We start from the raw sequence: 16,500 nt of genomic DNA on the forward strand, positions 1-16,500 counted from the left end.
ATTTAACAATCAAAAATAGCAACAATGAATTTTGAAAAAAAAATGAGCAAATCCGACGACGAGTTGTTTCAAAATTTGTGTTCATTATTTCCCAATCTTGAAACGGATGTGATTGAATCAGTGATGGAACAATGCAGTCATGATGAAGAGGCTTGTATTGAGTTGTTGGTGGATATTGCTGGAGAAGAAGATTCCGAAATGATCTCATCGGAAGCAACAATAACAACGGAAAAGGACACAATAACGAATCAGAATGAAACAACAGATGAAGAAGAAATTTATGCTTTGGATGATTTTCATGATGATGATGAGATGATCACAGAAAGAACCACCTCATCCGATTCCAAAACAGAAAAATCAAAAAAACTATTTGCCCTATTGCGGGATGATGAGATTTTAGATGAAATGGAAAAGGAATTGTCTCTGGCGAGCACGATTTTACCCGTTCAAACTAAATATCAAATCGATGCTATTTTAAAAGTATGTTTTAGGATGTGAAAATGGTTAACTTGAATCGTGATGTGACCAATACATAGTTCTATAAATGGAATACTGATAAATTAATTCAAGATTATGGTGAGCTTGGAATTGATGGAATACTTTGCAAAAGTGGATTATCGGTCAACAAACAATCTCAAGACGAAACTACAAGCAATTCTTGCTGTGAATCTTGCTTCAACGAAAACGTATCACTCATTAAGAATGACATTTGTGGACATGAATTTTGCGAAGATTGTTGGCGTAGTTATATTGAGTCTAGTATTTCACAAGGCCTTCTTAATGGAAGCAAAATCAATTGTATGGCTTTTGGATGCAACGCTACCATCACTGAGGAGTTCATGATGTCCTTTGTCAGTGAAAAGTTTAACGAAATGTTTTTGAAAACCAAAATCGATTTATTTGTCGCCAACAATCACAGATTGCGATGGTGTGTGACCCCTCACTGTGGATACTGCATTAAGAAGCTATGTGATGAAACCTTGTATTATGTCCATTGTAATTGCGATGCTGAATTTTGTTTTCATTGTGGAGAAGAGCCGCATTTCCCAGGTTTGTTTTTCTTTTTACAGTAAGATATTATTAACATGTGTGTTTTTCAAATATATTTGTAGCTACTTGTGAAATGTTACAGAAATTCTGTAAATATGGACAGGATATTTCTCGAAATGTAGAATTCATTAAGAACACTAGTACTCAATGTCCAGGATGTAAAGTTTTTATTTCCAAAAATCAAGGATGGTAAGTTTTACAAAGGCTCTCGTTTTTCCATGTTAATAATACCGTTGTTTCAAATAATTTTCAAGTGATCAAATGACGTAAGTTGAAAAACAATCATACAAGTTCATTTACTCACCACACTACACCTTTCTCAAACTCATGTAATCTTTGATTTTTACTCATCAGATGTTCCCTCTGTCGCACAAGATTTTGTTATTCATGTGGTAAACAACATGGTTATGGTGTGATGTGTGATGGTGTCAAAGAGAGAGGCGCCAAATTTAACGACGAGGATTATTATATTGAGGAAATTCACACCCGATTTATGTACAAGTATAATCTCTATAAGCAGTGGTTGACAGAACAACAATCAAGTCAATACCTTTATAACTTGATCATCTCCTGTCGATCGACAGCAACGTCACAATTTGGATATATTGACAGCGATTTTAAATTTATGTTTTCAATGCTTTCGATGATTGTTCGAACTCGACGATTATTGAAATCGTGTTCAATCTTTGCATTCTTTGCCTTTGGTTTGGATGTGTTCTTGAAGGAAAACTCTCTGACGAAGCCTGTAGATAAAACGCTCAAGAGAAATGTCACTGAGAAGAAAAAATCAGAAAAAGCCAAACAAGAACTCCGTCACGACCTGAATAATCTCAAAACCTATGGTTCACTTTTTGACAGTCATTATGAGAACTTGGAAAAATATATTCAGAAATTGTTAGGAAATTTATTTGAGTTCATAGCCAAAGGTTTTGACCATTCCAAACACAATGCATTTGGTGGATTCAAATTACAAACCACAAAACTCATGAATGTGATCACTAAACAAACAGAGAATTTAATTGATACGATTAAGCGAATGGAAATGAACGATTTGAAACACTAGATGATATTTCCTATCCTGATTACGAGAATTATTTGATCTGTTTTCATCTATGGTTTGTTTATTTGAGATTAAATAGCAACTACTGATTTCAATACATCCTGAAATTGTGGCTTGACATCAAAGCTGGCGTTCCCGTTACTGCATGAAGGGAAACACAAAAATGGAAGTTCGTTGCATTCTCAGAAACACAGCATGAACACCAACAACAAAAAAAATGGAAGGAAGTGGAATTTCTTGTTTTCATTCAGCCTTGTATGTGAGAACAGCCGACGTTGCTTTTGATCATCGGATGTTATTGATTGGAAGAGAAAATGGGTGGGTCAATAGGGTCGTATTTTCATACAAAGCTTTGGAAGCTTCGGTGATGAACGATGAACGTGTAGTAGTGAATCCGATGATCAAAAACAATGATGGTGCTGATTCAAACATTTTTCTATTGATTGAAAATTATAGAATTCACCATCGTGATCGGGTCAATTCTATTCAATATATACCTGATTTGGAAATGGCTATTTCTTGCTCGGATGATCGAGTTTTCTTTTGGAAATTTGGTGAAAATTCAAAACAATTATCAAACACGAATGCATCTCCAAAAATTGTGTTCAAATATTATGCGAGTTTCAAGAGAAAAAGTCGTTTTTTTGGAGTTTCAGTATTTTCGTCAAATATTGCAGTTGTGTTGTGCGAAGATGGAACTTATTCTGCATTCTCGTTGAGTAAAGAAAGTTCAACAGAATCCAAGTGTGTGAACATTTTAACAAATGAACAAAATAGTGTTGAAACAAAGAAAACACCTCACAAATCAATACCCAATGCAAAACAAAGTAATGTTAGTAACAAAAAATTGTTACACATAGCCTGTCATGACATCAATGAGTCCCTTTGGACGTTATGGGATGATGGCTCTATTTTATTGCTGGTATTGCAAAAAAACGAGTTCCAACCTTGGATACGAAGGTTAAGAATCAGGAGTTCCATAGAACAATTTAAAGGTCAACAATTACTGGAATTGACATTTCACCAGACGGATTTCTGTTAACGATTGTCATGCATGACAACATTGTTATATGGGACGCTTTGGGTGATTGTAAACTCTTTTCTATTTCACTCCAAAACGCAGTAGCAAACTCGACACAGTATCTAACATCAAACAAAACATGGATCAAGACACATCCAGTGAGATATGAAGTATGGTTAGGTAACAATCATGATATTTCCAGAATTTTATTGGATTCTAAGGAATTACAGTATATGAAGAGTGTCCATGGATTTTCATTTTCAGCATCGAGCTGGCTGTCGTGTGATGCAAGTGATGCCATACAATTCTTGCCCTAGGAACCTCTGATGGCTCTCTATTGTTGGTAGATGGTCGTGAGAATGCAAAACGATTGGTTGTCAAGCAAATAGAACAACAAGGTAACGACATGCTGAGGAAAAATTTATGGAGATTGTGTCATCGAGAACATGTCTATTTCGATGTAACTTTTGCTTTGATCACGAGTGAGGAGACGAAGGATCCAACGTGTTGTAATTGTTAAATTCATGAAATGTCAACCATGAGTTGGATCGAATGTGAAAAAATTTCTTACAAAATTGCTTAATAAGCTCCTCAGTCGCTTCTCTCTCTAAAAAAGGTAATGGATGAGACCATGATGCAACCTCCAGGATTCCAAATTGTTCTTTTTCTGTTGTTCAAAATGTCCAAACGAGACTTGAATGCCCTAGACGTCGGATCCGATCGATACACCAAACAACTTGTCTTCAAATATGATTTCAAAAAGAAACATGGAAAACAATCATAATGATGATGAACCCTATGATGACGTGAAGATGGTTGTTGTGGATTTTTCATACGAACGTAATATCACAAATTGCCAGTGTTGCATTACGAAATGATGAAGAGTTGTTAAGGATTGCAATCCATCAACATATAGGCGTTTTGGGCTTGGTTGACAATGATTTTACAAAACAACTTGGAAAGGATAAGGAATTTATGTTGAAAGCTGTTCAACAGAATGGACTAGCTCTGTGGTATGTCAGTGTGATGATGCTCTGAAAGAAGATTTTGAAATTGCAAATGCTGCTGTGAAACAAAATGGTTTAGCATTGCAGTGTATTAGACCATTAAATTTGAGAAATGATCAAGAAATCATAGTTGAAGCCATCAAACAAGAAGGCACTTCAATTTGTGTCCATACATTTAATGATTCGAATTTGCATCCAATGATTTAAAGAATGACCGAGAGATGGTTTTGAGAGCCGTTCAATGCCATGGTTTTGCATTGAAATTTGCTTCTTTCAAGTTGAGAAATGACAAACATGTTGTGTTAACTGCTGTCACTCATGATGGGAGAGCTTTTCAATATTCAAATGAGTTAAGAAATGACAAGGAGATTGTGGACAAAAACTTGAATATGCATCATACGAGTTGAAAAACGACAGGGAAGTTGTTTTAACAGCTATCAAACAAGATGGTTTGGCTATTGAGTATGCACATCATTCAATGAAAAGCGATCGTGAAATTATATTAGAAGCCATCAAACAAACACGACACCGTTTGGTATTTGGATATCCTGTTTTGCATTACGTTTCCAGAAGGTTTTTTGTGATCAAGAATTTGTACAGCAGTTGGTTCAGTTGGGATGCCAGAAGCTTTTGAAATATTTACCACAAACGTTCGCCATGGACAGAGAATTTGTGAAAAAAGCATGAAGACAAAATGCCCTTGGAGTTGTTACTAGTAATTCCTTTCCTGCAAGTTATAAGAAGGAAAAGGAAATGATGTTGGAAGCAGTGAGGAGTAATGGATATGCGTTGAAGTTTGCGAGTGAAGAATTGAAGAAAGAGAACTTGTAATTGAAGCTGTCAAGAACAATGGTTTTGTTTTGGAGTATAGTGATGAATTGTTTCGCTTACGCATGGACTATTATTATTATGGTGCTTATTTGGGCGAAAACTAAAGAAACCCAATTTGTTCTCCACTCTCATTTACATCATTGCAAATTATTAGGGAGGCTTTTGGACATTTTATTGAATCTAATTGCAGGTTTGTCTTACATTTTGGAACATTTGCTCAATTTCGGGGGAGCAATGAATAAAAGGCTTTTCCCAGAACTTGTAAACACTGTTCTTAATCAGCTCAATGAAAGTAATTAACAAACCCCAAGGGTGTGGTCTACTGACAATCAATCGCTCAATCAGTACACGTGTAATTTGATCCTGAATATAATGCTCTTCACAGAAGAAGTTTAACAACACACAACTAAAGTAGTATGTATGAATGTTTGGATATCTCAACTGATTGACCATGGCGTTTAACACCAAGTAACGTCCTTCAAAGTCTACCTTGTAGAGCATTCTACGAAGAACTTCCGTTGCAAAAGAGTGCATGCATTGTGATCGAGGATGTCTAGTTGTACTTAATACTCCAACATGCAGGACGATCGAGTTAATTAATGGAACGTTGTACGAAGTTCCACACTCAGCAATTTCTTCCTGTGACGTCAACTTAATCTTATTGATGATTTGATCCAAAAGTGAAACATCAGAGTTAATAGAATACTTGTCGACCAGAGATTCGAACAACTCGACTGGTAACTCCTTAGTAAAATGTTTCAAATAGTCGCTCAATATTGTTGGTTGTTCATTGATCTCGGACAAACTTTCGACCTTGAGATCTTTTGTGAATGGATCTGGAAGCTTCATGTGTCTTGGGAATGCAGAAAGGATAAGATTTCGCATTTGAATGCAAGTGTTTGGAATAACGTTGCACAACGAGACATGATAATCACAAAGGAATTCTGGGAAGTCATGAAGAAGGATCAATAAAATCTTGAGAGCCGCCTTGTATACTAGTTTGACCGGATTGTTCAACTGTCCAGCCTGCAAAAATGGTTCCAAGAATTTAAACATTTCAATAATTAAATCATGGTACAAAGGCAAACCCTTCTTGCAGCTTGGAGCAAGAACTTTTGGCATAAAGAAGCGATGAGAAATTAATTCCAACCAGGCAAAAACAAATGCTGGATTCTTGGTTGGTTTCAGTACGAGTAGAGCTTGTGCAAAGATACACAAAATTTCTGAGTGAGCTTCCAAATGCTTGTCATAGTTTTGGTGGAAATATTCTGCTCGGTATGAAGGTCCCATATAATAAGAAGGAGGGGGCAAGTAGCTTCCAGCTTGAACAATCATGCCTGACAGTAATCTTAAATAAATTCTCTGATTGAACTTTGATTGTTGAAGTTCCATATCCTTCATGATTAATTGTATGATCAGATCAAGAACAATCTTGAATCTTGTAAGAGCTTTTGAGAAATATTCAGGTTCTATATCATAACGTTCACTTTGCTCGAAAATTAGTTTGCCAATGAAATCACATAAACCATCAGCAAATTTGAAAGTCTCTGGATAGGGTAAATTAACTCCAAACTTGTAGAAATGTTCAACAGCAGTTTCAAGATAAGGTCTAATAGTGTCCTCAAAAGACGCTACTTTTTTGTCAAACATGTCATTGAAATCAACAGTGATTAGCACTTTGTTTTCGTTAGCAGTCTTGAATAACGACATCCAACTGTAGGAAACATGGTTTCGATCGTAATATGGTGTTGGGGTGTAAGGCATTTCAGAAATTGAAAGGTATGTGACAAACTTCTTCAAATGCTGATCTCGCACAGCATATCTCTCTGGAGATTCAAAATCTGAAGCAACATTGAACAGTATAGTCAATGGGTTGTCATACAAATTGCTTGTTGCTTTTGCGGCTTGTTCAATAATGGAAGCATATGCCAAGTAATCCTGATGCTTTGACAAGTTTGATTGAACAAAGTTGAAGGATTTTGGAAGATCTGCCACAGTGAGTGTACTCTTCAAAATGACCAATCGTTGAATCAGACGCAAATAGAATGGTATTGCATTCTTACTATGGTTCAAATCAGCAACCAGAGCTAATAGCTCGTTATCAAGAGTCACTAGATCTAATAAATCTACTCTGATTAATGAAAGAGTAGCATTGTCGAGTTTTTGATTGGGTGTCAACTCTTTCCACAGATTAGTAACTTGAATCATAGATGATTCGCTTTCCATTTCTCGCAAAACAGAAAGAACCATTACACAAGCCTCTCTAATGACATTGATATCTGTATCGTAAAGCTTGTAGAAAACGTCCATGCAAAGTGCCTCTGCAGTTTCTCCCCCTTGAACAGATCTACGGAGAATGGATCTAATCTTGTTCAAGTTTTCATAAAAACGGCTCTGTGCTGGAACGTATGAAATATTTGGCAATTGAGTTTTAACCTGATTGAAATATTCCATCATACTGGCAAATGCAAGCTTGGCTTGATCGACAGCAACGTTATATGGAAGCATGTCTTCTCTTGGTTGCTCGAATATAGTCTTTCTTTCAAAGTCCTCATAAACTTGAACGTGACTTCTATGAAGACCACTTTTTGGAGCTAACATCTCGGGTAATCTTTGTACAAAGGTTGGCATCGTGTAATTGGTATAATTCATAACGGCGCCACTTGCATAGCTTTTTCTCAATTCAAGTTCAGACTGAAGAGCTTCAGTAATATCCAGCATTCCCTTGTCTCTGGCTGCTTGACCAACATAAGCACAGCCAACATTAACATTATCTGCGCTAACGTTTGTTACAATTTGATCAATAACAGTCTTAAGCTTTGGATCGCTTGGATTGATTGAAGCAGCTTCGAATAATGTTCTGAGGTGATTTTGAAGGTTATTCTTGAGAATGTCCTTACAAGAAACCACTGCAAGCTTGGAGGCAAGATTAGCCACCATCAAGTTGGCTGCTCGATGCATTTTGTTATAATCTGGTTCCGCAATAAAGTCCTTAATGATTGTTTCTGTTGTTGTACGGCAGGCAATGGTAACTGCTCTTTTTACAAACGGAGCTATAATTTCACGAATGGTTTGGTCAAGAGCAACTACAACAAGCTTTCGCAATTCTGGTTGTTCTCTGAAAATAGACAAATTTTCAGCAATTTTCACTTGATCCTGGAGATCGGTAATAATAATTCCAGTATCAGTTACTTGAGAGATGTTGAATAGCTTTTCTGATTTGCCAGGAGCAATTGGTGCGAGTGGTTCTACAGCACTAGTTGGACCATGAATATCTGGATTGTTGTATTTGAGTTGTGATCTTCCTTGAAGTAGAGGAATGTAATCTTCTTTCTCCTTGTTTTGTTGCTCAACTTGAGAAATGGTTAGTTTTAAGGTTTTGCACAACATTTCAACCTCAAACTTTAGATTCAATTTTAACTCTGGAATTGCATGAATCTCAACTAAAAGAGATACAATACCCATAACCCATGGATTTGGAGGTGTAAAGACTTTTGATTTGGCACAATGATTCAAAATTTTGCAAACAAATGGTATGACCACAATGAGCCTTCCACTTTCGTAGGCTTCGAATAAAAGAGACTTCAAATCAAGATCTTTGTGAAGAACGGGCTTATTCTTTGCCAAGGTTTGTAATCCTAGCCAACTTCCCAAGTTTTTGAGAAGAGATCTTTCTGAAAGACTGGTAGTAATTCTTTCAGAATGAAGTAAAGCATTGACAGCAATGTAGGTCTGCTTCAAAACATGCTTGTCAAGCTCTTCCAACTTCAAAGTGCTCAACATTTTTGCGTACACTAAATGAAAGTTTGGCTCCAAGCTGGCTCTGTTTACAACAATATATCTTGCAATATATGGATACAAGTTTGGAGACAACAGATTTTTCAGCTCGTTACTTTTCTCATTGAGGTTGATTTGAGAGAGATTGTTAATTGCAAATTTCATCTTATCTGCAAGCTCTGGCTCTGGAGCTTCAATTTCTTGTGTTGTAACGTTTTTAGTCAGAGTACTGATATCCAACTGGAAGCCAATTCCAGGAGAGGCCTTATCCTTCTCTTCGTCTTTTTTGGTTTTAGTTGGTGTTTGCGGATCAGTTGTTGGTGTTAATGTGGCTGATGGAGGAATTTGAGGGGTTGGAGAAGTAGAAATTTGGGGAGGAGGTGTGGTGCTAATGGAGGGTTGTTGGAAGGTACTACTAGTGCCAAATTGTTGCTGCATTACATTTGGCTGAGGAGAGATGGATGTTGGAGGGGAAGAAATGGCAGTATTTTGAATACCAGGCATTCCATATTGATCGCTTGGTAATTGAGTCTCAATCAAGCTGAGGCTTTTAGCAACATACTGAGCAAGATCTGGAATGTGTTGGAAAGCTTGTGGAATCTTTGTACGTAAATGAGCACAAAACTGTGGCCACTCAGAAACTCTAGTTTTGAATTGTGACAATGCAATGAGACCAAATTGGAAAAGTTTGATGTCAGGGCTCGAAAGAGCTTGCAAAACACAAATTAGGCCATACTTTAGTGTTTTGGCAACTATGACATTATGTTGAATAATTAGTCCAAAGAGTTTGGCCATCACTCTCAATGAATTTTCAGGATATTGACTGAAGAATCTATACTCATCAAATAGATTGTGAATCACACAGGCAAACATTTCTTGGTCAGCTCTGGTCTTTGAAAGCTTCATTTCTTTTAGTTTCTCAACTCCAACTTCTACTGTAATTTCTCCATGGAACATGGAAAGGAAAAACTGATTGGTCTTGGTTTCAATCTCTGGAGAGAGTTGGAACTCGGTTGTTGCAATTTCTCGCTTGAGATTCTCGTCCAATGCTTGATACAATTGGTATGCTTGTTCGAAAATTTCTGCAACAATCAAGTTTCTGGCCTTGTCAAGACACTTGAAGAAAATCTTTGCAGTGTCAGAAGTGAAGGTTGCCTGTTGCTGAGAAGTCTTGTCCTTTAGAGTAGGAATGGCATCTGTCAAATAGTTGATGACTTCCTGAACAAATTCATTGCCATGACGTTCCATATTGTTGAGAAGCCATAACTCCAAGTTAAGATGGTCTCTCTTCGATGCCAAAATCGCAATTTCAATGGCAAACCGGAATGGTCTTGAATCTAGAATAGCATCAAGTATCTTCAATTCTTGAGCAATGTCTAAAATCCTTCTCAATTGTGTGGGATCTTTTCGGTATGTTTCCGAAAGAGTGGAAATGAGTAATGGCTGATTCACTTCAGAGAATTTGTGGAGCACAGAGAATGAATTCTTGTGTGGCTTGACAAAGATGGGTACGATCTGTGAAATCACTTCTTGGCGAAGTAAAATGTTGATTGGATTACACTGAGCAAGAGCCAATAGGAATTGTTCTGGACATTGTTTCATGGGAGCTTCAAATAACCTCTTGATGGCATTAATATTCTCGATATCAGCCAAATTTAACAAGGTTTCTACTAAATCTATTGTTCCCCATGTTGTGTTTTGGTTTTTGTGAGAAGGAAGGAAGGAAATGTCGACATGACGAAGCTTATCTGATGAAAAGTCAATAATGTCAGGTGGAGCGTCCAAAGCGAGAAGAATGAAGGAAAGTTGAGCATCATTGTTGTTCCACTTTCGGCAAACGAAAACATCTAGTGGTAGCTTCTCTCCTGTAATCTTTTTGTAAATAGTAACGATCATTGCGAGGCCTTTTTGATCCTTTAACTTGAATCCAGGATGGTCCAAGCATGCTACGACTTGTTTCCAGTTGAGGTCTTTTTGTTTCATGACCGTTACGAAGTTATCGAGATTCCATGATGATGCGTTTTCCTTGATTTCTACTTTTGAAGAGCCTATGGATTGAAGGAAGGAAACAATAGAGCCATTATCAGCTCGAGTTTGTAGTCCGGTATGATTCATGGCCATCATACCTATTAACTCTCCAACAGTTCGTTCGTTCAGATTGGAACAATTCTCTACCACTCTGCTGAAAGCGTCCACTGTGGACATGATGGTGTAACCCAAATCTTTAACGAGAGCAACCAGATTGGAGTCCGAGAATTCTGAGTGTTTGTGTTGTTGATGTTGTTGTTGTATAATTTCACTCCTTTTTTGTACCATTTTTGTTGTTAATTAGGATTGTTTCAAGGTATAGGGTAAGATGATGATTATTCAAAAAGAAGAATAGAATGGGTTGATGATGAGAGGAAATAGAGGATGAAGCGGGATTTGTAGTAAAGCACAGAATTTTTTTTAAAAAATAAAAATTAGATGCCGAATTCCAAAACTTACCTTACCGCATTCACAACAGAATGATTTCCATTCAGCAGATGAAGCGTGGAGATTGAAGAAGTAGCAATGGCGTTGCTGCTGTTCATAGCAGTAGTAGCAGAGGTTTGGCCATTGGAGGGAAGAAGTAGAGGAAGAAGACTCACTGGATGTTGGTGGTGATGATGAGGTAATGGATTGTGTCCATTGTTACCGGTGGCCAACAACGTGCTCACAGCACTGGAGGATGAGCTTCTCATGAAATGGGCCTTGAGCTTTTCAATTTCATCAGAGCTGAAATATTCATTCTTGCCCATTGTACTAATGAGAAAATTTGTGAGCAAGATTTTCTGGAAGTAAATCTACAAGACCTTCATCATTGAGCATTTCTTGTAGTTTGGTTTTGAGAAAGATAAAGCCTAATTGTTTGTTGGCGTTTCCCATTCATACCATTTCATAGGTACATACAAGAAATAGATGTATTGGCACAACATGGTGTCAATGAACCATGAGCCAGTTTCAGGAGGATGGACAAGCTGATTAGCCACACACAATGAAAAATACTTTAACACACATACCTTCTTTTTGAATGAGAGGAGAGTGAGACTCTGCCAAAGCAATTCCCAATAATACTTGTTGTGAGAGTGGTAAATTGAGGGTACGAGAAAATTGTGAAATAAATTCAACTTTTAGTCCATTCTCAACTCCTTCTGAAAAGGCTCTCAAAATAATGGAAGTAAAATTGGTTTGAGTGGTCAATTTGGCAAATTCTTGGCTCAATAATTGAAGTTTTGATTTGTCTTTTTGTGTAATGTTGTAAAAATTGATAGAGGAAAGGAGAGTTGTAAGAAAATGTCGGTACGCTTCAAATCCGTATTGTTTTAAAATCTGAAATATTAATCCAAGTGCAATAACAAGTTTTCAAGAAATTGTGGTATGACAAAATTACACAATTTCGAATGTCACCATATCATTATGTTCATCGTTGAAATATGTGTCAAGTTGAAAGCATCAATTCGTTGTCATCACCACCAATAATAAAATATCATTTTGTTTATACAAACAATGGATAAATTCGAACACATAAATGTTTGGATGATATCAATTTTTCGATCCATCAAAACTCCTGCCTATTCACACTCACCTTTTCAATTTCCGATACATTTCCTCGGTAATTATTCTTATCAAGAGTGAGTACCAGATTTTTGATTTGCAGTCCGACACTCTTGCTGAAATCATAGGACGTTTCAAAGATAGTGGTTGCGAGAGGGCTCGACGAATTTTTACTGCTTCCGAAACTTGTTGTCGATCCAACATTTCCCATGATCATTGATGATGATGAAAGTGGTGTTGGTGTTGTTGTTGTTGTTTGAAATGAAGTGGTAGGGTTTAATGAAGGCTGCATTTTTTAATTGTTGGAAATTCATGATTGAAACAAAACACAGCTACAGACTTTGTTGCAGATGCTCAAGACAAGGAAAATGTTAAATGTTTCACACTACATGTTAATATTAACAAATTATTATCATGATTGAATATACAAATGGAATACATTCATCTAGGACAGTTTATCCAATTGATTTTGGATGGCCTCCAATTTGGTGAAAAATCCATAAAGCTCATCTCGTGTAAATTCCACAACAATATTTTCTTCTTTTGGTTTGTTTGTTTCACGATCCTTGTTTTGATAATCCAATGTCGTAAATTCAAAGAGTACGTTTGGAATTTTCATTTTGGACAAGTCAGATTCAGAAATTTGCATTTGTAAACGCCAATCAAAGTGATCCAATTTCACTGGTCCGCCCAAAGTATGTTCTTTAGCACTACTCATGTATTCTCTGCCCTGTTTTCTCCACACTTCTTGGAATGCTTGGGCATGTGTTTCAGAAATTCCACTTTGTGAGTCTATCAATTCTTGGAAGAGCTTCTCGGGGTTGAGAGTATTATAGAGAGCTTGTTCAAATACATAGCTACAACCATCAATGAGCAGTACCAGTTGTTTATCATTCTTAATCATTGGAAATGTTTCCAAGAGACGTTCTCTTTCTTGTTCCGTGAATGTAGATCCTTGATTTTCCGAAACTTTGTGTTTCAACAATATATGATTGAGAAATTTGTAGAAGAGTTGTGGTGGGTCAATAGAATTCATCAGTGCGACCGCTGTCCTGAATCTATAAATCAGAAATGATTCAACAATAACGAATTGATTTTTCGAAAAATATCCATGTGTAAATATTATCATTTTGTAATCGGAAATTGTGACAGACATTCATATAAATTTTTATAATACAGACGATCATCCCGAGAATGAATTCCATAATTTTAAAAAAAGTGATGAGTTCATGATGACCAGATGAGCACAATAACAATGAAAATCTTACTTTTCCGTGTTTTGGAATGGCATTTTTGTTTTTTCAGTTTTAAAAAAATCTGCAGAGCCAAAATACACTGTGCCAACAAGAAACAATGTTGAGACTTTGTCTCTAGCTCTTTCTGAAACTTTGATTTTCAACTTGTTTTGAATCACCTGATATTCTAGCTTTATAAAATAGTCATGAACAATGTTCATAATCGAGATTCTAAAATATTGAAATGCTCTGCGGGTTGAGTGTTGGAGTGGCACATGACATAACATTAATTACAGTACTTCATTTCCTTCATGAAAGTCACCGTTAGAACATTTGGAGGAACACTCGGCAATCAAATGAAAAGAATGGAAGTATTTAATGTTAACAGTTCATACAACCGCAAGTTTGAACTATATGAGTTAGTAGAACTTGTTCCAGTCCCTTTTGTCCATCCTCTTGGTTTTTCCTAACTGGCTAAAACTCTGATTCTATCATCCCAAAGCAATTTAAGGACATAATGTGAGAGAGTTACGAAAACAAGTAATAATGAAGGATTTGGATGAGACGGATTGATTTGGCAACATTCATTCTTTTCAAAGTATTCGTCCAATTTAGCGTACTTTGTAGCTGTCATTGTTATGATGCTTATTTTCATCATTTCAGGAAACATGAAGAAACCCATTACAAGTTCCAATCTTGAGCTCAAGATGGATCCATTATCCTCAAAATTTGAATCCACTCTGAGTGTTCCCTAGATTATACGCATGTTCCTCACAACAGGATCTCTTTTGGCAAAGATGCGTTTAAAAGCCAGAAATATTCTTCATGGGGTTACATGCTTGATCGAGCCTGTACTCATCTATAACTAGTGCATAACAATGACTTGTTCTGTATTGGTGGCATAGCCATTTCTCTTGTTTCAAACGAACTTGCTAGAAATGGTTCAACCCAAAAGTTTGACGATACCAATTGCACAAGGTTTTGATGAACTCAGCGTCATCCAAAGCGATAAATATCAATGCGACAAGAAAAGATTCTTTCCATTTTTGATCCAAGCCAAAAATCCTTTCATCCTTAATTGTTAAAAGATTGAATAGGCGTACTTAAATTTCCAAATGAGGGGAATTTGTGAGTAAAATTCTTGAGTACCTCATGCAACAATTCTCACCTTTTTCAAACCATTCCCTGTTTTTGTAATTCATCCGAGGACTGAACCGTGAGGAGGAGTTGGAAACGCATCATCTATGTAATCTTTAAAAAGGCTATTATGAAAAACTGTTCAATCAACCAACACAGTAAAAAGAAAAATCAAAAAACGCGTTCACCCGACTCCAAGGAAGTATTAGCACAACCAACTCAACTTGCATTGAACTCCACATCAAACATTCAAACAACATGATGATGAATGTTTCCTCTTCCACTTTACCCCCAACCACCACAGAAGTAGTAACAACCTCCAACACACATACTGCCACTGACTGTTGCCCTTGCTGCAACGGCTTTTACAGCAAACGATTCTACTCCAACCTTTCAGGAGGCGATAATTTAGATTTATCCAGTTATGTGTTCCCACCTGTGAAAGCCAAAACCACGAACAGTACCACTTCAGAGGATGCGGAGCCACACAACGAAGATTCACCTCACCGTGATGAGGATTTTGATCAAACTTCGGAAATTCATTACACCTTAGATTTGTCATGTGAGGATGATGAAGATCAAACGCCATTCGAATTGTTACCAACTCAATCAACCACACAACCAGAAGCCAGTTCCCTCGTCCCATACACCGATTCCTCCCAGTCTAACAACAGCAACAACACCGCTTCTGAAGACGTGATCTCTCCGTCCTTGGCCACTTCTTCAAACACTCTTCCATCCTTGATTCCTTCTTTTACCTCTCCTTGTCCTCGATATGTTTTCAAGTTTTTATTTGTAGCATCCATGATCTTTGCTTTTAACTTGATATTTCAGAACACCCTTTTAACTTTCTCCATAACGAGCTTTTCTCTGCTCACAGTTGGATTTTCTGAATACTCAACGAAACGATTTTGTAAATTACATCAAGCCAACGCAGTCCTGATAGAATCCATTGCTCAGAGAGATGCTCAAATTGCTCTCATTTCTCATGAATTACGAACGGCGTGTATGGCTAGCTTGGGGAGCATTGAATTAATCAAGGACACTTTTGAACAACGATCTCAAGGACTTAAAGTCGACCAAAAGGAGCTGATGGAACAAATCGACACCTCAAACACAATTATTGTGTCAGTGCTACATGATTTGCTAGCCAACAACAGGTCCGATTCTCCATCGATACCGCTTCAAAATAAACATTTGATTAAATGAAGTACATTGGAATAATTTATTGTATGAAGCGTTTGCGTTTGTTTGATCAAAGTTGTTATCATTCTTCACCCCAGTTTTAATTCATGAAAGAAACTTGGTCATTATTTGTGAATTCCCCCATAGCTCAGTCGGTAGAGCGTCAGACTGTTAATCTGCAGGTCAGTGGTTCGAGCCCACTTGGGGGAGGAAAATTTTTTGCGAAACCAGCACCACTCTCAATCAGGTTGCTAAAGAAGCTGAGCCTCATGCTGAACAGGCAACAACCACTACTGGTGAGGCTCTTTCTTTTCAAGAGATTGAAGTTTCAACACTTGCCGGTTCTCTTGCATCTTTTTTTGTACCCCAATCGTAACATTACAATTCCTTCTAAAGCAACAAGCATGAAGGACAGTTTGGGCCAAATGCTTTTTGTGAGGTTCTTATTTAGCCCAAACCTGTGTGATGGAAAAATGAGCTACTTGTCCTTTCTTTGACACTTTGGTGGACATGACCTTTGGTTTTGTCTCACTACCAAACATTTTCCTTTATTGTACCTCATCCAAAATGACAGCTCAACGGCACCAATGACCCCGCATGATCACAGCATTCAACCTCACA

At 37.1% G+C, this 16,500-nt stretch overlaps 6 protein-coding genes across 6 annotated transcripts; 3 read left to right on the plus strand and 3 right to left on the minus strand.

Moving 5' to 3' along the window:
* Nucleotides 1–42: 42 nt before the first annotated feature.
* C9374_002152 (uncharacterized protein) lies at nt 43–2,113 on the plus strand (the record flags this gene model as incomplete). The annotated part of the gene is made up of 5 exons (XM_044691539.1): nt 43–480; nt 537–1,050; nt 1,113–1,239; nt 1,305–1,316; nt 1,405–2,113. 5 exons carry the CDS (start codon nt 43–45, stop codon nt 2,111–2,113), a joined length of 1,800 nt encoding a protein of 599 aa, XP_044551109.1.
* Nucleotides 2,114–2,327: 214 nt separating this feature from the next.
* C9374_002153 (uncharacterized protein) lies at nt 2,328–3,152 on the plus strand (the record flags this gene model as incomplete). The annotated part of the gene is made up of 1 exon (XM_044691540.1): nt 2,328–3,152. One exon carries the CDS (start codon nt 2,328–2,330, stop codon nt 3,150–3,152), a length of 825 nt encoding a protein of 274 aa, XP_044551110.1.
* Nucleotides 3,153–5,149: 1,997 nt separating this feature from the next.
* Nucleotides 5,150–11,526, minus strand: C9374_002154 (uncharacterized protein; the record flags this gene model as incomplete). Its single annotated transcript, XM_044691541.1, has 2 exons — nt 5,150–11,048; nt 11,234–11,526. The coding sequence occupies 2 exons, from the start codon at nt 11,524–11,526 to the stop codon at nt 5,150–5,152; spliced, it is 6,192 nt and encodes a 2,063-aa protein (XP_044551111.1).
* Nucleotides 11,527–11,749: 223 nt separating this feature from the next.
* C9374_002155 (uncharacterized protein) lies at nt 11,750–12,614 on the minus strand (the record flags this gene model as incomplete). Its single annotated transcript, XM_044691542.1, has 2 exons — nt 11,750–12,097; nt 12,354–12,614. 2 exons carry the CDS (start codon nt 12,612–12,614, stop codon nt 11,750–11,752), a joined length of 609 nt encoding a protein of 202 aa, XP_044551112.1.
* A 153-nt stretch (nt 12,615–12,767) lies between these two features.
* Nucleotides 12,768–13,613, minus strand: C9374_002156 (uncharacterized protein; the record flags this gene model as incomplete). Its single annotated transcript, XM_044691543.1, has 2 exons — nt 12,768–13,380; nt 13,591–13,613. The coding sequence occupies 2 exons, from the start codon at nt 13,611–13,613 to the stop codon at nt 12,768–12,770; spliced, it is 636 nt and encodes a 211-aa protein (XP_044551113.1).
* A 1,339-nt stretch (nt 13,614–14,952) lies between these two features.
* On the plus strand, nt 14,953–15,903 carry C9374_002157 (uncharacterized protein; the record flags this gene model as incomplete). Its single annotated transcript, XM_044691544.1, has 1 exon — nt 14,953–15,903. One exon carries the CDS (start codon nt 14,953–14,955, stop codon nt 15,901–15,903), a length of 951 nt encoding a protein of 316 aa, XP_044551114.1.
* Between the last annotated feature and the right edge of the window lie 597 nt (nt 15,904–16,500).

Source organism: Naegleria lovaniensis (genome assembly GCF_003324165.1).
Source record: "Naegleria lovaniensis strain ATCC 30569 chromosome Unknown tig013, whole genome shotgun sequence".
NCBI classification, from domain to species: Eukaryota; Heterolobosea; class Eutetramitea; order Acrasida; family Naegleriidae; genus Naegleria; species Naegleria lovaniensis.